Here is a 23,353-nt window from a genome sequence, read left to right on the forward strand (position 1 = left end):
GCCATTTAACTTTGTTTCACCCCAGTCTCATTCATGTTATATAAATATTTCTACTTGGTGTCAAGTAGTCATTAATGGTAACACAAGAGTATTGATGTTTTATCTCTTTGAACTAATTTTCAAAGTCTGCTTGAGATTCCTAGAAAATTATTTTAACAGGCAGTGACAGTCTTGGTTATTAAAGCAACAAATTCAACAACAAAACGTAGGATGTACAGATCTTCATCACACATGGACATATTTATGTAAAAACTTCATATTCCTAAATGCAGTTCAGTTTTTGTGCATACACAAAGGGAGAAATGGGTGTGTTATACCCACAAAGGCAGACACTGGGACAGTTTAAAGTCTGCTATCTCAGCTAGTGTAAGACATAAACTGACTTATCACACCACATCCAGCTAAGCTTAAAGATATTTATCATCAGAACGGATTTGATTCAGCAACCTTAGTCTACCATAGCATGCAGTCCTGACAAGGTGTTTATCTGCAAAAAAAGAAAAGACAGGACAGTAGATAATATTTTGGATTAACCTGCTCAACTATTACTGCCCCAGCCATGGTGAGCACATTGCATGCAGCATCGCATAAACACACAAAGAAATTGTTTCAGGTATTCAAGTAAAGATGCGTTCTGTTTAAGACTGATATGACACCTGCACTAATCTGACAGCTGTATCGGAACAAGATTACAGCTCATGAAAGCAGCACTAAACTCTCAAATAGCCACATTACTGTACATTAATATTATACTAGTGGGACGGTGCAATATCAACTTTAAATACCTGTTCTATATTTGGGTTTTGTCTGAAGTTCCTAAATGTGTGTAGTTGTTGAGTGGAAAAAAGCGGATATCACGATGCTTCATGTCATAAAATACAAAGGGACAAGTTATGGTAGTGAATTGTATCATCTAAAAAAAGTATGGAAAGAAATGGAAAAGAAATTCTGAAGTGACACTTCCAGGGCAACAGGAGTGGAGTTTGTGCTCATTTACTGCATTCCCTTATGGATTCACATCATTGCAGATCCTCAGTCATTCTCCGACGCTTTTATCCCTTTTATAAAATATTTGCTGTTTGGCTGTGATCTTTTTTTGTCTCGCAAAGTAAATATTTTTAAATAATTACTGTCAAAATATTACACGTTCTCGGGGAAAATCAGAGGATGCCAGTTTCAAAAAGAACAGGAGGCTTTCATTTGCCTGTCAGTTTGCAGACTATGGTTGGCTGCAAGTTGAATTTGTGCTTAACTGGGCTGTGACTGACAGGTAAAGCAGGTTACTACCTAATGTAGTAACATGTTACTATCTTGCTGACGGATTGAGTTTGTGGAAAGAAATGTGAAAAGGTGAAGCAGTGTATAAGTAGATAGTAGATATAAGTAGATAAAGCAGGTTGAAAGCCATCATGTGTCTTTGTTTATTTCAATTTTATATACTTTATTAACCGCACACTGTTTTTTAAGAGACATGATTCTAACACACACAGGCCTGAATCACACACATGCACAAACAGGACCTTGGGACATGCTTTGTGGTGAGATGTCAAAGTCCGGCAGCTGTCCCCACGAGAACCCTTCCTGCTGCCTTGCTCAAAGGCACCTCGGCAGTGCTCGATAAGTGGTCTGGCACCTCTCCAAACTACCAGACCAACTTTCATTTGGTCCGCATCAGGAATTGAACCTAAAAGTACTCTTTTAGCAACAAACAGCCACGGTTATCTTCTAGCTGAAAGGCATGACATCATAGCATGGAATTCAGCCAGACGATCATCAGCTACACCCTGACCGTCCTACACCAGTTAGGAAGAAAAGACGCAAGTCACAAGTCTGTGTGAAACTAGGGAGGATCAGCTAGACAGAACAAACAAAAACCATGGGCACCAGTCCTAATCCTCCCACTGTAGGAGGCTTGACGTAACGTAGTGTGCTCAAACATTTTGTTCTTTCAACAAAAAGGATTGAAGTGATAACAGGGTATGAAGTAAGGCACTGGGTCATCACTTTGTTTTTTTTGCTTTTCTGGTATCCATGGCCATTTGAACAACAATTCCACATCTCTACAGAACTGTCTGTTTCCATTAAACTAAAACGGATGAGACAGTGAGCTTTTTCTGTTATTGATCCACTTCAACTTAATTTGTTTATTGTCTTAAAGCGTTTTTGATCCTATAAAAGATCTACAGAATAAAATTTAGAATTTAACTTAAGATTTTTCTCGTTTCTTTGCAAGCTCATTCAGGGGGGGGGGGGTCAAATTTAGAAAACAAAACAACAACCTCTGCTCTTATTATGTGAGAGTGGAGACTTTGTTAGAAAAGACTTGCATAACTAGCGTGGTCAAATATAGCTTTTATGTTTGGATTTTACAATAAGGCGGGTCCTCTCGTTACAACCTATAAAAAAGCCTGATAAAACAGCTCAATAATGAACAGACCTCACACTAAAGGAGATACACAGCAGGTGTGATGCAAAAATAGATTCAGTTGAGATATAAAAGCTTTCACCAAAATGATGAACTGACTTCTTATCATCATATTAAACCTCATTAATCACATTATTAAAATCCATCAGTAATGATATCACCTAACGGCTTGGTGTCTTCTGTATTCAAAACCAGAATTCATCCTCAAATGGCCCATGGGTGTGTGTGTTTGTGTCAATAAAATCACTGCTTCTTAATCTCCTAACTGCCAGACAATAACAGATTTGTCTGTGATGAAATCCCAGTCTTTACACGTGTCTGGCTGTCTATTTTCATATGAGTGGAGCTGCTTTATTATTGTGTGTCCCATGTGGATACTCCTTATGGATGCTGTGGGTGTGTGTGTGTGTGTGTGTGTGAGAGAGAGAGAGAGAGAGCAACAGATTTAGCTTTGATAAAACCCCAGTCTTTAGAGGGATTATCAGTCCAACCCCAGACAGCAACATGCTGTGCATTTATGGAGGTAATAAGTTGACCTGTAATACAGACAGACAAACAGCTAAATCTCTTTTTAGAAATAGTGTCCCTATATATATATATATATATATACACTTAGGCTACAACTAAGTAGGAAAGAAAAGAAGTGCACGTAAAAGAACTTAGACTGGCTGCTGATTGAAAAAAAGAATCACCTGAGCTTTCATAAAGGGAATTTTGATTTGGTGCTCCCCCTAATGTGTTTTCTGATGGATTTGTGAAGGTATTGTCAGCAGTTTGATCTGAATTGACTGAAATCCAAGAAGACAAATGTGGTACAATACAGGATAATAACTTTCAAACATTAACAAATAATCACTATACCATCTACAACATAAAATTGGTATTCGTGTCTGTCAGAGGCCAACATTTTAACATTTAAATGTTTTTCTTTTAGGTATCATTCACTCATAGCAGCGTTATTAGCATTATATGCTAGCTATTTCTCCTAGCATGATTAATACATTATTTGGTTAAGTCCAACAAGGACAAAAATCTCTCCAAAGGAGGATTTTGGATGCAGGCTGAATGATTTCCTATTAAAGCAGTGAAATAAATGTATTATTTGCCATAGCATTTCTTGTGTTGTTTCAGAGCTCTTACAAATTGCAGGAAATGCCTTTAAGTTACTACTCTTACTGGTTGTAAAGCATAAGGAAGCTAAGAAGGATTGTGCTTTATGTAAAGTCAAAGTTGGACCTAAAATGAGATTTCTATTCTTTCTTTGGTGAGAGACTCATATAAAGAGAAGAGCGACAGAAATAACAAGCTCTATAAATTGTCCTGTCTGTCTTACTCTAGTACTTCTAAAAATTCTTCTTTTCTTTCCACTACTCCTCTTTTTCATTCTCTCTCTTTTCTTTACTCTCCAGCCCATCATTTATCCCCATGTCTCTCCCCCTCACTTCATCTCACTCTGTTTCCTCTCTATCCCTCCTTCAAACGCTCTGCCTTGTGCTCAGTAATAAAGAAATAATTTATTCCCGTCCCCCAGAGCGGGTCTGTATTAAAATGCCAGTGGAGCACGTTAACTTATCTCGCGGCTACAGGCACCAAGTGCTAAAACTAAGCTCTGATAGTTTGCAACAGGATGACCACAGAATGCCTGTAGCTTGGAGAATTAGGGCTGTCGTCACGATTAGTGATGGTGGGCCTAATGTTTCACTGTACTGTATTTTGCTGTACTCTGCCCACAGTGGGCGTGTGCTGTGTGATTCACTGACTTGCACAAAGAGCGCATCAACCTAAATTCAGCTCATACAGAAAACTAAATAGTATAACCGCAGCTCTTTTTGAGTAGTAACTCCTCTTCATCAATGTTTTGTCAAGACCAAAAAACATTTCATTTACTCATACAAACATAAAGAGAATTTATAGAAGTTATTAAGAGGAAATGTAAACATACACCACAAGAGGTCAAAAGGGTTTCACGTGTATCCCTTAAAAAGAGCACTCATCTACTACCGTATTTTTTCATCTTCTTCGACTACTACTCTTCTACTTATACTTCTTTTTCTGCTATTTCTTCATCCTTTACTACTTTTACTCCTGCTTCTTCTACGTTTCCTTCATCTTCTACTACAGGGGTGGCCAACCCGTGGTTCTCGAGCTGCATGCGGCTCTGTTCCCGGTCTCATGCGGCCCCTCAGTTTGTATCAAATTGTGTGTTCTTTTTTTGTGTTTGTGTTTAACGTTGCTTGTGCTTGTCAGTAATTTACACATACTCCATGCACGCCACTGTCCGTCAGTACTGCATGCTACACTGTAGAGTAGACCTTCGTAGCTGCCACTCCAGTCAATCATTGTGTTTACACAGCGAGCGCTGTGTCCATCTCTGTTTCAAGCTGGACAGAATATAATAATATAATAGGTATATTATATTATAGTATATATAAGTTATATACAGGAAATCAGAAACGGAAACGCACAGAACATTCGGTCAATTTCAAAGTAAAATATAATATACAGAATTGTTTTCATTTTCACACATTTTGTTTAACGCCATTGTAAATAATTATATTATTTTGGAATTGATTGAACTGAGAGTTGGAATGTCAGACAGTACACACAATATTCATTTTTGACAATGACTGGCCTGGTCTTAGTTAGTTTTGAGTCAATTTTTGGTCAATATGACGTTGGTGTGACATGTACAGTAAATGTGCCTGAGCAGAGGTATGTGTCTGTCTATCTGTCTGTCTGTCTGTCTGTGTGTGATAGAACTAGAGAGGAAGGTGGAGGAGGACAAGAGTATGGGAGGGACAGAGAAAGGCAGACAGCCAAAGACAGCATATAATAATACATTTGGCTCTTAAGCCCTCCTTCCACTGAGCGGTTCGGTTCGTCTCGGTACGGCGCGCATTTTGCGGCGTTTCCATAGACTAATCCCGCATGCATGAAGTAGAAAGACTTGACTGGTTTATGAAAAATGAACTATGTCATCCAACATTGGTCGAGGTTTTTACAGGCTTACAGCTGCTACAGATGACGGATTTTCTTCATTCCTTTTTTCAGAGCACATAAGATCTTAATTACTGCCAGGACATAAAGACAATTTCAACCAAAAACTGGAGGAAATTACCTACCCTGCCTTTAACTGTTTTTTGTTGTTTGATCAACCAGAACGTGTCTGTATATAAATCTGGTTCTATGGGGGACTACATCCTATAATGCCCACAAGCTACAGCTAGCAATGCTTAAACAAAACCTGATAGCTTTCCTTGAGGCTGGCCACAGGATGTCTGAGAGAATTAGGCTTACAGTAATGATTAGATGTTCTAGGCCTAATGTTTAACTTGGTCTAATGCAGTTTGCATAACATCTGACCAGCTCATGACATGCAATGCACGATAGAAATATAGCTAGAAAAAAGAGCATAAGCACATGTAAGATTTGTGTTAATGTGCTTCTTTGCTACAGTGCAGTGCTTTGTAGTCTTAATCAGACTCCAACAGAAACAGAATGAGCCACTTTATATGAGTATAGTGGCAAATACAGATGGAGGAGAGATTATGGTGACACAGATTTTACTTGTGCATATGCTGCAGTAAAAGGGATGGTATGAAACCATTGCCCATTTTAATGAGCATCCCAGCTTAGAGGGATATTGAGACTTGAGAGCTGGAAGATGCCACAGATTGCTGTCCTAACGTTGCACCCAGTGTAACTCACTGGATTAGGACACGGAGCTCAACTCCCACTGGGACATCTGTGTGGAATAAAAACGCATGCTCTCATAAAGCGTCCAGCAAATGGCAAATGTTATGAAAACTGCACTGTGCTTGATAATAGCATTACAGATAAGCAATGTAATTAAGCTGCACACAGTGGAGACGACTGTATTGTAGCAGAAACGATGCCTATTAAGAGCTCAGTGCTGGGCCTGTCACGATGATTAGTTATGCTGAAGCTGATGTTTCAGTTTTACTCACAAGTTCATTAACTACCACTGAATTGAATCAGTACAGCACAGTATTGTATTTAGGTAAATAGCAAGGCTGGATCGTTGTAGAGCTTAAAATGCTATGGTAGGACTTCCTCTTCAAAACACACAGAATAAAAAGCCCAAGTGAATGAAGTGAGTTCAGTTCACAGTTCTAACTGTGTAAATATACATACGGATGTTTTTTTGTGTTTTGCTGAATTCGTATGGTAGTTTGGTTTGTAGTACCATTATTTGTTCGGTTTTGTCTGTTTGTTATAATTTCATGGATCATTGAAAACAATCTTGTCCTTATGTCACTGGTTCTGTTTTTTGTTCATGACTCAGCCATAAAAAATTAAGCTGTAAAAAGTAGTGTTGAGAAAACCAGTTAAACTAGATTCACTGCTTGTAATCTCTCTACATTGCAACCACTAAACATCGCTCCCTTTTGCTCTCTTGCATCTTCAGTCACATTACTTACTGCAGACATATGAGTCATCAACCCACTGACTCCTCCACTGACCTATATCTGTCCCACCTGTGCGGCACTGTGCTGACTGACCCACATTCCCACTGATCTGGTCATTTACAGGCGGTGACCTGAACCTGTTCCACTAAAGCAGCAGGGGGGCAGTCATTGCTGTTATATCTGAGGCTAATGGCTCAACACCAAAAAAGTACAGGAAAAAAAAACATTTTTTCTTGTATTTGATTTTGCATACTAAATAAAAGAAATGGTTTACCTAATCTTTTTGTTGTTGTTGTTGTTGTTTTTCATTTTATTTTAGATATGTCTGTAGAACCATCAGTTGATTTACATCTCTAGCATCCCTCTCAGTTGGCTAAGCTTTGCCTCCTTATCATTTATCTTCATAAGCCTGGATGTTGATTCCAATTTAAAGCAAATGTTTTAGGGGCATATGTAATGTATTTTGGGCCAAAAATGGATGCAAATAAAAGACATTTTCCTCCCTTGCATTAGTTACAGTGGTAAATAAGCTCTTTCTGAGCAGACATTGAAGATTAACATCAGAGCGCAAAGCCTAGAGCAGCACCTCTGTGTGCTATTGCTTGTCTGCAGAGAGAAACGCATGGTGAAAATGTGATGCTGCAGGACCATGTGGGCTGCCATGCAAGGACTGTGGAGGTGGAGCTTGGATGCTGACAAGCACCCCAGCATGCTCTGATTGGCTCTCAATGACATCATTGATAAGGAAAGCATGTTGCTCTCTCTCCCTCTTACTCACAGAAAGTGGAGGGGAAGCTGAGAGGGCTGCTTGCATCTCTTGTAACTTTTTACTGCAAACATTTAGCAGACGTGGCTGAATAAATTGCTGCAACAAAGGAGGGCGATTTAGATGCACATTCTTCATTCCAAGGCTCACTCTCTTGTGGTATGTCCCTTTAGTGAACTAAAGAAGGAAACATTTCTTGGATGGAGTCCATTAAACATTCAGTGACTTTACCAAAGATCAGGTAAACTGCAGTGCCATTATGAATCAAATAAACACCTTCGAGCACAATAAAGTTTTGACTGTAAACAAATAAATTAGGGGCAAGGAGACTTTAGTGGGGGAGTAAAAAAATCTGCAGAGACAAAAATATTCGGTAAAGTGAAGTTGAATATATTCAATCAGAAAAAAACTTTTAGTAAGACATTAAGCATGTATGTTTACCAATATAGCTTATAAAAAGCCATCAGTTATAAACTATTTCTTATCCTATACACATGATTAAAAAAGACTAGTGCTCAAGTCATGCCATAATCTTTAAAATTGTCCATATGCATGAGGTGATGTAGGCCAATGTTTCTAAATGTGTTTTCAGGCACGTTAGAAGTGAAAAGTAATCACTGTAAGTTGTTGTGTCGTAACTCGAGGCAGTGGTAAAGTTTTGTACCCAGAATAACAGTTGTTGTATTGACTTTAATTCTTAATTGGTAGGGTTGATCATGACCAAACTCAAAATTTGATTCTGAAAAACTGCTGCGGGGCATTAATTAAAAAAAAAAAAAACTACAGAAAAAAAATTTGATTAAACTTATTCACTTTTTAAGAACTTTAATACACTTCTGGCCCATATAAGGTACAGCCTCTCTTAAAGGTAGCAGTATTTGTGTGTGTGTGTGTGTGTGTGTGTGTCTGTGTGTGTGTATGTGTGTGCAACATCCCAGTAAAGTTAATAACACCTACCCATGCAGAGGGCCGAGGTGGATCATATCCCTCTTTCTCAGTAACTTGGGGCTTGGGGACGTGTCTTGGGGAGAGACACAATCCACATTTTTATAATCCTCAAAGTGTCTCCATGAGATTTAGATTTTCAAGTATGCCTAGAACACATCCCGCCTGGAGTGGCTGCTGCTGCTGAGGTTTAAATCCTTCTGAGAGGAGTCTTCACCTTCTCCAAAATAAAAGCAGCGCAGTCCCGTAATCCTCCTCCACTTCTCCAAAGCTGCTTGATAGGTGATTCGGTACATCTCCCAAGTGATTTCCAAATAGTGCATCTCCTCAGTCTCCCACAGGAGAAAAAAACCCACTGCTGGTTAAAACTGGTGTTAAAATCCACCTACGGACATATCCCAAAAGAATCTGGTAAAAGATAGAAAGAACTGTTCTTAAACTTTATGTTAATGCAAAAACATTTTCATTAAACATATTCACATCAGGTAAGTAAATACAAGGTAGCTTATACTGTATGAGTAATTATAACTCCTTTAAAAACTTCAGATTTCTGTTTGAGGTAAAAGCTGGTATGACTTGAAAACTCTGTAGAAAGAAAAGTTGAAAACAAATGTATCTAGTATGAAACATTTTTTTCTGACAAGAAATCCCTTTTTTTTCTCACATTACCAAAACATCTAAAAAGTATTAATGGTCCTCTATGTTGCCTAATAAAAGGCTTAAGGGTAAGGCCACTGTACAATGGAATGCAGCAAATTCAAACAAGTTGTTTGGCCACACCTTCACAAGATCAAGAAAGTTTTTAAAAATCGTGTAAACTATTATTCAAGTTTAAAACAAAATGTAAAAATCAAATCCAACCGCTGTAATAAACACCAAATAAGTAACTGTTAATCTAGAAAGGATTCCGGCGGATTTCACTTTTTTAAATATAAGAGGGAAAAAACGTTCATTTAAAATGTGCAGATTAAACAACTGAGTTCAAAGTGTTTTAATCCCATGGAAAATCATTTAAAGCGTTAAACAAAGTTTCCTTGTGGATTTACGCTACTTTCTGCTGCTTTTCTTTGTATGGCCTGAGAACAAAGGAGCCTTTACTGTAACAAAGAGGCTGCAGTGACTTATACCTGTTGCTTTCTCAAATACACTACATAAAGTTGCTCAGAGATTTTCTGGACAAAATTATTTTGTATAAATATTTTAGAATCCAAACATGATCCATTGTTTGTGCAAAAAGTTTATTTCTGTTTCAGTTTTGTTTCTTTATGACTTTACACCTGATTGCATTGTTCTGAATCCCCACAGAGCGCTGGCAACTTCGCAAGACTGCGAACACTACTGTCAGCAAACTACTGCAAGACAAGAAAACTATAAACAAACTATTTATCAAGTGATAAAAGTCCCAATTTGTCTCTTTTGCAACGTGCGTAAAAACACTTTTCTCCGCAAAGTTCTGACAGGCAGTTGCTTTGTCTTCTGCGCCGCAACATCCCCAAGAGACAACGATTCGGCAGAAATACAACTCCATCTCACCTCTCAACAAATTCTCCCCATCGATGATTTCAAAAGATCATGTGCTGCGTATTATTTAGAAGATGCGTACCTGAGCATCCCCTCAAGTTCCCTCCTCAAAGCGCCCCGCATCAGACAAAGGAAAAGGGGACCGCTCCTCTCGCGCTCTCTCTCCTCGCTGCCTGTGTTTCTCTACGTCTCTCTCCCTCTCTCTTCTGCTTTGTGCTTAAGTTTGAGCGCTGACGCACCAACTACAGAAGCAACTTTTCCTTGGAAATAAATTCAACAATCGCAGCGGGAGTGCAAGCAAGAAAAAACAGGAGGCAACTCACCTGTGGATGCTATGCTGTGCGCGCGTCACTGTGCGTCGTGGTAAAAAGTTTGAGAGGGCACATCTAGCTTTGTGTTGTGGAGTCCCCCTTTGTCTACACGTGTGATAGATGGATGGGGCTCCTTTTGGCCGCGCCTAGTTCATTTCGCTCTCCAAAGAGTCCCGCCCTCTCAAAGTCAAACAACTATGCATACAACCGTATAGACCGGCTTAAACGTGTCTGATTAGTAACAACCTGCGTAGTGGTCAGTTGTTTGATGCTGAATGTATTTGTTCTTTTAATTGTTTGTTTATTTAGGCTCTCAAAGTTTTCTCAAACAGTTGATTTCAAGTGTCCTGTGATGACTTATTTGAATTAATTATTTGAATCATTTCACATTTCATTCTTCTGCATTCTATTTGTTTACTCCGTCTCTTTCTACAAGCTTGCATCCTGCAGGTTTATATCCTTTCAAAATTGTCCTCTCTCTCTCTCTCTCTCTCTCTCTCTCTCTCTCTCTCTCTCTCTCTCTCTCTCTATCTCTCTCTCTCTCTCTGGCTAGTTTTAAAACGTATAACTGTTACACTGGACACTTTTGTCTCCATCAACTTTTCTCTGCTTCTCTTTTTGCTTAAAATGTTTGAGCCTGGAGACGACCATTGTGTCTGAATAGCAGCAGCAGCAGCAGCAGCAGGGAAAGAAAGGAGGAGACAAAAGAAATAGGTCTCATTGTTTCTTAATGCACAGAGGGGCAAGGAAATATAAATTATGACCAGGAGCATGCGCTGCTTGTGCAAGGTGGAAACTTTGTATCCTGAAAAGCCTTTTTTGAAGTCAGTGTGGGACTGAGAGGTTAAGAAACATCCAATAATTCAGAGGAACTTTAAGTACATGCAGTGTTATTTACATGATAATGGAATCTTTTATTACTTAATTATACTCCCTTAAATATCCACCATGTGTATCCTTATGCATACTATTTATAGTTTTTAAACTGCGCTTGCACTTACCTCTCAATCCAATATAAACCTGATAACATGTTTACATCAGTAGGTTAAGATCTCTTAGTCTTTTTTATGAAAATGTGAGATGTTGGTTATTACATTCACATGCCTGAGGGCCATTACTCATCAAACTTATCGTACTCTAATGATGGTTTTATATAATATATATGACCCTTATCCACTTTACACTTGTAATACACTTTATGTATTATTCATCTTGTATTTCTCTTTTGTTTGATTCATTTTTTGTGTACTGCATTTTGGGAAAAACCTGCATGGCACAAGAATTCCTTCAGGATAAATAAAGTTCTATCTTTTCTATCTGTTGTTCATCGCTGCTATTTTTTACAAAAAGCACAATGTAGTGTAATTTCCAACCATGAATAAAAAGATGTGAACCTACTAAAAGTCAGCGCAGGGCGTCTGCTGTTGCTGTTAGAGTCACTGGTGGCATTGGTTGTGTAATTTTTTATGAGGGTGTCTATGTGTGTGTGTGGAGGGGAGGGGAGATGGGGGAGCGAGGGAGTAAAGTGGACTTGACAAGAGAGACAAGCAAATGAAGACAAGACATCCTAGCTTTGTCAGTTCTAAGTGCCCCTCTTTGTCCTGATTGTAATATTTTTTATGCTACAGAAAAACAATTAAGAAGACAGACAACAGACAAGGAGGCAGTTACATGCAATGCCAGTCATTCAGCAACACACCAACATGATCACAGGCAGAGAAAAATGTGGTCCGTGTTGCCCTGCCTGTAATACTGTGCATATGTTACATCCAAAAGACACACATGGAATACTTCTAGTTCTAGATGGACAAAAAAACCAAAACAGGAATCTGTATATGTCCTAGTGTTTATAATTGCTTTGTTTGTTTTGATGCAAGCTGACAGATGCACAGACAGAGCAAGTCAGGTCAAGACTCTCAACTAAAGACACCAACAATACTACCTCTGTGTTTCCATTTACATGCCAGACTAAAAAAAAGTAATTAATGAAAAAGGAATGCCACTGCAAATGGATAATTTTGTGTGGATTGGAAACAGCAGAAAGACTTGGAGTATGTAGGAGGAAAGACGGAGACGAATAAGTTTGTTTGTTTGTTTGTTTGTTTAAAAAAATGCATAAAACATAGAGGAGCAATATTTTTATCACAACCCATCCCCTCTGGACTGAGCGTGGAACAGTTACATATACCAACAGGCAGAGATGGAGATACAGTCATACACCACTCCTGACCCCCACCCTCCAGCAGAGCTCTTATCCTCCCTGCTGTGGTTTTACTGGGCCACTGACTCCAGCAGTCAGCCTGCTCTCTCCCACTGAGGAGTCAGCTGAGCCAGCCATGAGACTGCACACTGAACAGGCTACGTACAGCTCAGAGGAGCTGGACACACACACACACACACACACACACACACCTACACACATGGACACACACACGGACACACACACACACACTAATGGTGAATCTGTTAGAAAATTTGCAAGATTATGGCAAACACTGTAGACATTTTCTACCTGCATGATGCATACTTATCATCAGGGTGTTAAATTCATTTCAAAGGGGTATTACATAAATACTCGTGGATGCCAGCAGAAAAGGAAGAGGGTGTTTATGTTAAGTATAAAGTCAGTTGTTGCAACAGCCAATTAAGCTGTGAGGAAAATGCATATTTTTGCATATTGTTGTGTAGTGCTGCAAGGGTTTCGTTATGGAAGCTTCATAAAATCAGCTGTGGATAAACACACTTGTTTTATTCCCTGTGCAGACAAACGTAGCAGTGCTCATTTTTGCATGTAGCTACTAAATATACTGTATAAAATGGTATGTAGTGCCTCAATTTTATCTCTTGTCATGATCAGTAATCATGACACAAAGGCTTACTGTATTCCACTGTGACATACTATATTGTATACAGTATGTACTAACCTGCTTATGAAATTACATAATTTTAGAATATATTCTAAATGTTGAGCCTCCTAAATACACGGACAGCTAAACTAATTAGACATGTACAGGAGTGCTAATTTAAACTTTGAAGAGGTTTTTGGTTATATACTGTAACATAAACACAAAATAATAAAGTGCCTCAAATAACTATAGCTACACAAAATACACCTGAATAAATAAATGAGAAAAAAGCACAGACGGTCTTGCTATATTTGGCTATTTTGCATCCATTAAAACAAAGGATGCTGAGGCACTAATTTCATGTTTGATTTCACTAATTTCGTTATAATGGAATAATCGAACAGTGCTGAATAATCATGTCAAGGAAGTCACATTCTACAAAACAATACTAAAAGGTTAATAAGGAATGATTAATATTCCTTTAAAGTTTCAGTGTACAGAAGATGTTTAATTTAACCATTTTTTGTTTTTTTCAATGACCGAGCCTACTCGATGACAAGGAAAAACCATTAAAATAAGATATATATCTTTTGATGCACAAGGTAGACATTCACTTTCTGCACTTCCAGCAGGGAGACCCTGCTTGTCATGTGGTTTAATTTAATGCACACTATTTCAACCACATGCACACACACAGACACACACACACACACACACACACACACACATACACACACACACACACACACACACACACATACACACACACATGGCCGCACACACCGTAGACAGACAGACATGCTTGTCAGCTATGCTGGAGGGCCCTTGGCTGACTGCTGCTAAAGCAGCCCTTCCCCCACAAAAAGGGTCTGTCTGGGAGAGGGGGAAGGGAAATCATGACTGTCTGAACACCAGACAGCCAGCATACAGCACAACAGGCAAGAGCAGAATAATATAAAACAGAATATGAGAGCAGGTTGCCTCGGATGAAGCTCTAGAAGGTTCAGCTTTTGATAAAGGCCTATTCTCAGAGAAATAGCTTTTAATGCAGCTTTCCCTTATCATTCAGCCAAGGTGACCTTAGTATGTGTGCAGCTTTTATTAAAGATGCAAATTTCTAACATTTTATTCCTCAGCAGGAATCAATTTAAGGCAATTAGACAAACCAAAGCACCCAATATAATGTGTTACTCTAGAAGCACATTTGTAATAAAACAGTGCTGTTAGTCACGGGTTCATGGTGAACCGCTCACCTCCATCACTTTATAGTTTGCGTAATAAGGCTTCTACACCACCTGTGTTATGTATAGACGTGTTATTAGTGGCCCCCTGCTGCGAGGCTTCATTTGGTCAGCAGAGGTGAGCTTTTTCATGTTGGTTTACTGGGTTCACATGATTATGAAAATTGGAGTGGGTGTGGAAAGAGATGCAGTCAGGGCATTTTCATTTCATCAGCACATTATCCAGTGCATCATCTTCTGAATACAGGTGTTCTGAAAATATTAGGGTGGAACGTGCCTGTTCATGCATCCATTATAAAGGATCATTATAAAAGATTCTGTGTTCATGTTGATATGAAACCTGATATGTTTTATAAAACCTGATGTGCCAGATAATCCATGCTACATTTTAATACATTTTATTTAGTGTTGTTAGGATAACAATATTTGCATGTTGTTAACTGTGAAGGCAACAACCTGTGTCCTGCTCACAAACCGCATTATTATGGGTTCAAGCTATGTTATGCATATTGAATTTGATTGTTAACCCTTTGAATAGTGGTTTAAACAAATGCTTATGGATTTTTGTAATGTTTCTTCTTCATATGAGAACTTACATTACTACTCAAAGACTCACATCTATAGTAGGTGTGTAAACTGAACGTTATGTCATGGGGTCATTAAATCATCAGAATATGGGACATCCAGGTCTCAGAGGAACACTCCCCTGCTAAGATACATTTGGAATGCATGATGTAGACTTAAGCCTTATGGGGGCTTAACTTTAAAAAAAATATGTGTCACCATAGGGCTAAAACAATCTTATTGATTTTTCTCTGTCTGAGTCCATATAAATGCATCTATTTCTGGGCTCCACAGTGAAGTTGTATAAGCTTCCCAGAGGCTTTACAGAATAGAGTCCATCTCAAGTCTATAGAGAGAGGAAACCTGCTGTAAGACTCTTAAGTAGGACCTGCCTATTGGGCTGGAACTGGATATAACAGTGTGTCTTTTCTAGTTCAGTGATGAGCTTTTCAAAAGCTTTGAGGAAGATGTGCGGCTTTTTTTAAGATCAATGTAGACAGGGTTGTGTACTAAAGTGTTCAAAAAAGATGTGCAGACATAAACAATACTCATGTGCAACTTTAAGAATAAATGTATGTTTATGTTAGGTGCATTTTGGCTGGGCAATGTTTGTTTGACTTCTACAACAGAGATATGATTTTTTAATTTCAATAACATGGGTAACTACAGGCCTGTTTATTCTTGATTTGCATTCAAACTATTGATATCTTTCATGAAAGTAGTGGCATAAAATCAATGCTAACCAATGCATATAGTTGATACAGCTAATCAGGTGTTATTGTTATGCCCTCTAATACTGTGTAGTCAGAAGGATCACCTTCTTTCGACGTTCAAAGACAGTTTAAAATAAGGTAAAGAAAGGAGAAGAGAATAAACAAGATTCAGTTCCAGCTGATATTTATTTCCTTCCTTGAAAAAGTCTGTACACAAGTTTATATCAACAATCTGACAGGCAGTGAATGGACACAATTTAGCTGGCATGAGTTCCCCCCCTCTCTCTGAGATTCAAACAAAGGGGGGTTCCTTTGTTTATGGCATGATTAAAGACAATAAAATGATAATTCTACACAGCATATTGCACAGGATGGATGAAAAATAAAGTCAATATATTTAAAAATGCTTTCATATATATATAAAAAAAAGAGTCCTGAACTGACCACCTTAAATGTAAGTAAGGATGTGTAAAAGATAGCAGTTCTAGACAGTGCCTGTCCTCGATAGCAACAACGTACATAAACACACAATCTTTTTGCTTTATGATACAGTCAAATATACAAAGATCGAGTTCACGTTTTATCATTTTTCCTCATTTTTTCATTTTTTCTGAAAAACACAACAGCTAGTAACCTGAATCTGAAATACAAATGCTATTCACCATGCCATAAAGATACTAAAACAATTATTAGCTAATAGTTAGCCGACAAGTAGAAAAGATTATATATTCAAATACAATGAGAAACGCAGTACAAGTAGGTGTTGCGGAACTCAATTCAGAAATTTGAATATGCTTGATGTTATCATCCTTGTTGTTTGCTTGCTGTATTGTTAGCCTGTTCAATTCAGTGGCTGATTGGCAAATTTGACATCAGTTAATGAAAACATCAAGAAATAAGTCAAATTTAAAGCTACAATCTCCTCAGTTGTTGTCATAGGCAAGATGTCTGAAGGGTAATGAAAATGCAAGTGGCTGCTTTAAATAGTGATGCTATTAAACCCACATGGTCCACAGGAAGAGCCATAGAAATAATGCATTCCTGTGTCTTTAAGGAGCCTGCAGACTGGCACTGTAAACGTAGAAGGTAGGCTGATACTAAGACTGGTGTTGCTTTCAAGTGCTGTCGGAAAATCGTAATTGCATTCTTATAACTCTGTGGTTAAGTATCTCTTGCCTGTACTGACAAAACAGGATGTTCACATGTTGGACATCAGACAAGTCTTGTCAGTATTTGCTGGTTTAAGTCAAATAAAGCCAAATCAGTGATTAAATAGGCCTAAGCAAGTAAGTACCTGATTCATATTTTCTTCTCTGCACAGTCTCTTAAGGACAATGTAGCTTGGTGCCTTTAATTTCTAAACTCAAACAATAGGCACCACAGTGATACAAGGTCTGTTTTGCTGGCTGTCCTCACAAAAGCTTTTGAACAGTCTGTGAAAAAAACAATTCATGAGTACGAGTTTTTCACGAGCACTTGAAGGCAGCATAAAAACCAGCCTGCCTGGGTACTAAAAATTAGGAAATCCCATACAGCTGTATTGTTAGGCTACACACACCGATTGTTGACTCCCCCATTTTCTATATAGATTTGTACAAAAATACACTGAGAAAATAATCAAACTGTTTCCTCTCTTTTAAGTGTCCAAAAGTGTGTACATTTAAATATAAAACGAAATAAAAAGTTGTGTTTTTAAAACTCTAGCCCTTCGCCTGAGAAGGAAATGTGATAGACACAAACATATTGACAAACAACTGTGTAAGAAAAAGAAACAGGACTAGATCATGTATACAAGAAATAAAAAAATGATCAAGTCAAAAATGCTTGGCCCAGTATATAAATACCTACAACATCCCATATAAAATGGCATCTGATACATGTAGAAAACAAAAGCTCAGAGGATGAAAAACATCGGTGAGGATTTCTCTATAGCTATTATCTGAAATTAAAGACTTTTGGTCCTGAATCGAAGAGAACACGTGTATAAAGTTCAGCACAGATCTGAAGTTGCGTTGGAGTCCTGAAGTTTGAAAGATTAAAACAGCTGGTGATTATTTCAATGTCCGTTTTTTAAAAAAAGAGAAGAACCGAAAGCGAGCGCCACCTATCCATTTAAATAACCCTAATACTAGTTTTAAACTGCTCGACAGTCTCACAGAAAATCTCAGCACAAGATAGGAACAAAGTAGGCTATCATGCGTAACATGTTTTTTGCTTTTTGAGAAAATATTCGACTTTTAAAAAACATCAACCCACCTCGGTTTCATTAAAAATCCCTCTCGGTGACACACCACAATAAAAAAAAAATGTCGCACGACAGTCCTATTTCTGTACCCTTTTAGTGGTGAAGTTCACTTGGCGATTGGTAAAAAGTTTTGAAGTGTCCCTTTTTTTTAAATCAGCAACAACATTGATTAAGTGAACGGCGGACCGCATAGCGTGCAAATCAATCACAGTTAAGTTGTTCAGTTCAAAAAACAGTTCAGAACTGAGTGTTTGTGTGTCTGTCAGAAAACAGTCTGTCTCTCCTTTTCTCTCTCCCTCTCTTGTTTGCACTCCTTTCAACCAAAAGTCCCCACTCCAAGCACACGAAGAAAAGTACAAAAAAGCAACTTATTCGCTTTAAAGTTTGGCTTTCCAACGATTTGCAGCTCCCGTTTTAAAGGACAAGAAGGGCCGGGGGCTCGTTTCGGTGGGGTTGTCTGGTGTAATAAAACACAAACTATTACGCCCACCACAGCCTACAAGGGACCCCCGTTTCTGTTTGTGGTCATATTTTTTTTGCTACCTGTCGCTTTATTTTTGCCTCACTCAGTACGTGAACACCAGGTTGGATATGGTGGACTCCAGCCAGTCCCCGGAGATCATCTCGCTCACTTCTGGCGTGCAGTAGTCGGGGAACTCGAAGTGGGAGCCCCCGGAGCCAGACTCAAAGTTTAAATCCAAGTCCCTGTCCAGAACAGACGAGCCAAAGCTTCCCAGTGACATGCTATCAAAGCTGGAGCTCGGGTTGATGTCGAGCAAGTCGTCTTCAAACTCCTCGTCCTCCGAAGAAGAGGAGGAGGAGGACGAGTGGGACGAGGCAGAGGAGTGGGAGCCGGAGGGAGTAGGGGAGGAAGCCCGCCGACTGCTGTATGTGTGCCCGCCGTGTCGCTCCGAAGATCCGCCCGGACTCCCGCTGCTGCCGGGGGAGGCGGCCCCCTCCTCCCTGCCGCTGGCCGCGTCTTCGTACAGGCTGAGCGGGTCGCTGGACTCCGCCGAGCTGCTCAGCGTCGGGCTGGCGGGGACCACGACGGAAGACGCGGGGCTAACGCTGAGACCGGCCCCGCTGCTCCCAAACACGTACACCCGCTTGGGCTTCTTGCTCTCCGGTATCTGCTTGGCTGCTGAGACAGACTTGGACTTGTATAGGGAGTTGTGATGGTGCTCTGACTGGTGCTCAGAGGCAAACGGTAATGCTTTGGTGCTACTGCTGCTGCTCCCGAAAAGTGATTTGTGGGGTCTGCTGCTGCTGGGTGATTTGGATCCACTCTTCCTTGAAGATGAGGATGACTTGGTGCTGGTGTTGTTGGAGCTGATGTTGAGTTTCTCTCCCTTGTCACCGCTGCCCGGCTTGGAGGCGCTCGATTTTACCTTCTTCCTGGGCCGGTACTTGTAGTCGGGGTAGTCCGCCATGTGCTTGAGCCTGAGCCGCTCCGCCTCTCTAATGAAGGGGATCTTGTCGCTGTCTCTGAGCAGCTTCCATCGCTTCCCCAGCCTCTTGGAGATCTCCGCGTTGTGCATGTCTGGGGACTGCTCCATAATCTTCCTCCTCTCTATCTGGGACCACACCATAAACGCATTCATGGGTCTCTTGATGTGGCCGCTGGGTGTCTTACACCATGCCGGGTTCTCTCCCAGTTTGTCCCCGGCGATGGAGGAAGCCGTGGAGCCCGGGGAGAGAGGCGAGGCGGCGGGGTCCAGATCCATGCATGCCCCAGAGTCGGAGCTCGAATCTCCGGCAAAAAAGGACAGCGCCTCGGCTGTGCTCTCTGTATGGCTCATTTTCTGCACCATGCTGCCCGGTTGTACACACAGAGGGAGAGCGGTGTGTTTGCTCTTTCTCTCTCCCTCTCTGGTTTGGTCCTCTGATTCACTTTAAAGCAGACTCAGCTCTTTTTCTTCTCAGTTGGAGCTGAGTAAAAAAAAAAGCGAAAGAAATATTTACTCCTGAGATGTGAAGTAAACTCGATAACAGTTCAGTCCAGTATAGCCTTAAAAAGGCTGGGTGTATGGGGAAAAAAAGTTTAATTTCCAGCTTCTGTATGTGTTAAAACAGCGCGGACAGTACAGCACTCTCCACTGAGCACTTCGTTATCTGGCTCTATGAGTCTCTTCCTTCTGTGTTATAAAATCAATTCAGCCGTGTGCTGACTGAACAGAGTCTATGCAGCTGCAGAGCGCAGACTGAGTGGCACACTGTGCACCCGGGCTCTTACAAAGGGCTCCCAAGTACAGCGTGTAAGGTAAGTGCTTGTCTCTGCATCAGCTCTGTCCCCTCTCCTAGAAACAAAAGCCATGCATGCTGGGGAAGGTATAAAAAAAAAAGAAACCTAGAGCAAGTTACACTTTCCGCCTTCCATCTGCAGACCTGCAGTCGACTTTCACGCTACCCTCCTGTCTCGGCCCCCCTTGCTTGCATTTATCCCTTCCCAGATACAACGGCGATAAAAATCCACCAATCAGACGCTGTCGCTACGCTGCCTCTGTGCCAAACTCACGCCCCCTGACTGCCGATTGGCCAAAAATGGAATCTAATAATAATCAGCGCGTGCAATGAGGAGCCTCGTGTCTGACCTCATTCCAGAATACAACAAGAAACTTCAATTTTTTTTAAAGAGACACTGGCTTATGTTATGGGACCCCCTTTTCTGCTCACTTACCACCAGTCCATGTGTATACCATTAACTTATAGCTATATAGGAAGGTAAGTATACTTTACCATATGGAAACTTAAACACTGCAGCTTGTTCTTGTTGTCTGGTTAGTACTGAATAAAACAAAGACAGACTACCCCGAAAAAACTAATTTTTTATTCACTGGTCCACATTATATGGTTATAAAGGTCGCGCACCTGTTAGGCTATCTGAAAAGAGGAAAATGTAGAGATAGACACCAGTCAGGGCAATACAGTAATAGCCTAGTTATATGTTACCTATGTGCAAAAGATGTTTTGGAGAATCAAATATTAAACCCTGACAATGTATGATGTTTACCTGATGTACTGGTGTGTTTTATAAAGTGCGCGCTATCAGTGTTTGAATCGGTCTTTTCTATAGCCTACTTTTTTATAAGTTAGAAAATTGTTTGCCCGAGGACATGTATCACGGACACGTTGTTTTAACAGGTCCACGTTTAACAGTTGAGACACTATTACTGAGTACTTCACAAACAGGGAAATGTATCTTGGACACATCATGATCGTAAAGCTAGTGTGAGAAAGAACTCCAAACCAAGCTGTATGCTCTGAGCTCCCCCCCCCCCCTCTCTCTCTCTCTCCCTCCCTCTCTCTCTCTCTCTCTCTCTCTCTCTCTCTCTCTCGCTCTCTCTCTCTCTCTCCGAGGCGGGGTTGGGCGGACTTTTGTCACATAACACACATCGAACCTACCCCTTTCCAGCACATCAGACAGAGAAATGTGAGGGAGGCAGTGAAGCTGGCGGCGGTGTGTGCAAACCGCCTGCGCGAGCGCACACACATCCGCACGCCTTTAAACTGACATCGAGTGCGGTTTTCCGTGGACTGTCACAAACAAGATGAGACTGAGTGACAGAAAAGCGCATGCCACTGTGCTTTTACGCGCACCATAATTTGCTCCATTTAAAGCAAGGAGCAAATTAAACGTAATATATTGTTATATAACTAATACCTAAGAACTAAAACAATAAGCTGTTGCCAATTTGCTCTTAGTGTAAAGAACACACCTTTGATAGATCCTGTGTTAGAGGGCTATGTGTACTTAAATCTGGTATCATCATTAGCATAACCAGAATCTTATTTCACTCTGTAGCTATTCAAACATCTCAAAGCAGGATTGAGGAGGGATAGAGGCAGAGACGTCCACTGAGCTGCAGTGAGGTGTGAGATCGTCGCTAGATGGCGTCGCAGAGCCGGACACACTCAGCCCGGCTGAGTTGCAGAGAATTTAGGCAGGGTAACAGAGATCAGAGCGAGCAGCCAGAACAGTTACCAGGGGTGAATTACATAATGTCTCTGTGCGATAGAGAAGCATTCAAGCGATGCTGTGGTGCAGTGTGTATAGATTCTTGTGTGTGTGGTAGAGTAGTAGGAATGTCATAATTGTGGTTAGGAAAAACAGGTGGTAAAATTAGGTTGGCAAAAATCAATAGACACCCAGAACTGCCAACTAATAACTTCAGCATTTAAGAGAGCACGTTTCTGCAAATCAAAATAATCTAAATGTGAATTGAAAATAGGTCTGTTTGCCTGCAATATCACTGTAATAGAAAGAGAGATGGTCAGGTGCTCTTTATCTAAATGAAAGGAGTGTCAGAGGTGACCCCATCACCGCTGGGAAATTAGTATGAAAGTATCGTCACCAACGTTACTGGATGCATTTCACTGGGTACAATTATATTCAATATGGCCTCATATCTGCAGTGCATCCAAGTAAAGCAACGGGTAATTGGGCTCCAATTTGTGTGTTCACGGAGCAGAACTGCAATGGAAATAAGAATGTTAGCTCATAAACTCACAGTGCTCCTCAATGCCATTCTAATATGGATCTGCAGAGAAATGTTGGTTGAAGAAAGTCTCTGCTATGGAAGCAGCTATGCCTTGATGGAACAAGACTCTGCCTTTAAAATGGAGTACACAAAATGTTAGAAAGTAACATAACATATTCAAAGTTAAAATCTCCCAAAGTGAAAGAATTAAGATCAGTATTTCCTCTAACAATTGTCAAATGTAGTCACTTCTTCTTACTTTTATTCTCTTGGTGCACCTGGAGTGACAGCTGGTTGCCTTTTAAGCTTACACTTTATTATCTACCTTGAGCAGGTGTCCTTTTTACTATGTATTGTTCTCCATTCTAGAACCAAAGATAAATAAGACCTTTCACCTACTTTTGGGCTCCATAGTTAAGTTGAATGTGCACATCTTTTTTTGTTAGCTGCCCACACTTTCTCTCTCTCTCTCTCTCTCTCTCTCTCTCTCTCTCTCTCTTTTTCTGTGTACGCATTAGTATGCCACACACACATGCACACACATGATCTGAAAGGATAAGTAGTGCATTCAAACTTTCCTCTCGCTTCCCCTGTCTCTCTCTTTTACTACCATTGTTCAAGTGAGGTGCAGCTGCCACGCGAGTTGGAGTGGGTCGCGTGCCAACCCTAATCTCAACAGGTGTTCTTTTGGGCGGCTTTCACTTAGCCCCCCTTCTACATTTCTTTGTCTGTCCTCACTCTCTCTTTTTCTCTCAACTTTTCCCCCACCCCCATACTTCACTTAACTAGCTTTTTTCTGTTGCTTTTGATTTTTTTTAATTACCATAATTGGCCAAAAAACTGTCAAATTCTTAAACGATGTATGTGT

At 40.2% G+C, this 23,353-nt stretch overlaps 2 protein-coding genes across 4 annotated transcripts in view; both read right to left on the reverse strand.

Moving 5' to 3' along the window:
* The window catches only part of LOC306824715 (uncharacterized protein), a 105,556-nt gene extending 95,054 nt beyond the window's left edge, over positions 1-10,502 (reverse strand). For 2 of the 3 annotated variants that reach the window (XR_013779175.1, XR_013779176.1), the window contains exons 1-2: positions 10,411-10,502; positions 8,579-8,974 (exon numbers count right to left, since the gene is read on the reverse strand). Coding sequence is in view for 1 of the 3 variants with exons in the window: in XM_079344986.1 (XP_079201112.1) it covers positions 8,579-8,642; positions 8,784-8,889 (170 nt within the window). In the remaining 2 variants the exon portion in view is untranslated. The remainder of the gene's footprint in view (positions 1-8,578; positions 8,975-10,410) is intronic. The other variant, XM_079344986.1, reaches the window with a different exon arrangement.
* A 5,427-nt stretch (positions 10,503-15,929) lies between these two features.
* sox4b (SRY-box transcription factor 4b) lies at positions 15,930-21,217 on the reverse strand. The gene has a single exon (XM_079343176.1). It carries the CDS (start codon positions 19,816-19,818, stop codon positions 18,574-18,576), a length of 1,245 nt encoding a protein of 414 aa, XP_079199302.1. The 5' UTR covers positions 19,819-21,217; the 3' UTR covers positions 15,930-18,573.
* Positions 21,218-23,353: the final 2,136 nt, after the last annotated feature.

Source organism: Symphodus melops (genome assembly GCF_947650265.1).
Source record: "Symphodus melops genome assembly, chromosome: 5".
Classification (NCBI taxonomy): Eukaryota; Metazoa; Chordata; class Actinopteri; order Labriformes; family Labridae; genus Symphodus; species Symphodus melops.

Bases quoted from the DNA above. Each gene is read 5' to 3' on its own strand.
- sox4b (XM_079343176.1), bottom strand. From the start codon at position 19,818: ATGGTGCAGAAAATGAGCCATACAGAGAGCACAGCCGAGGCGCTGTCC.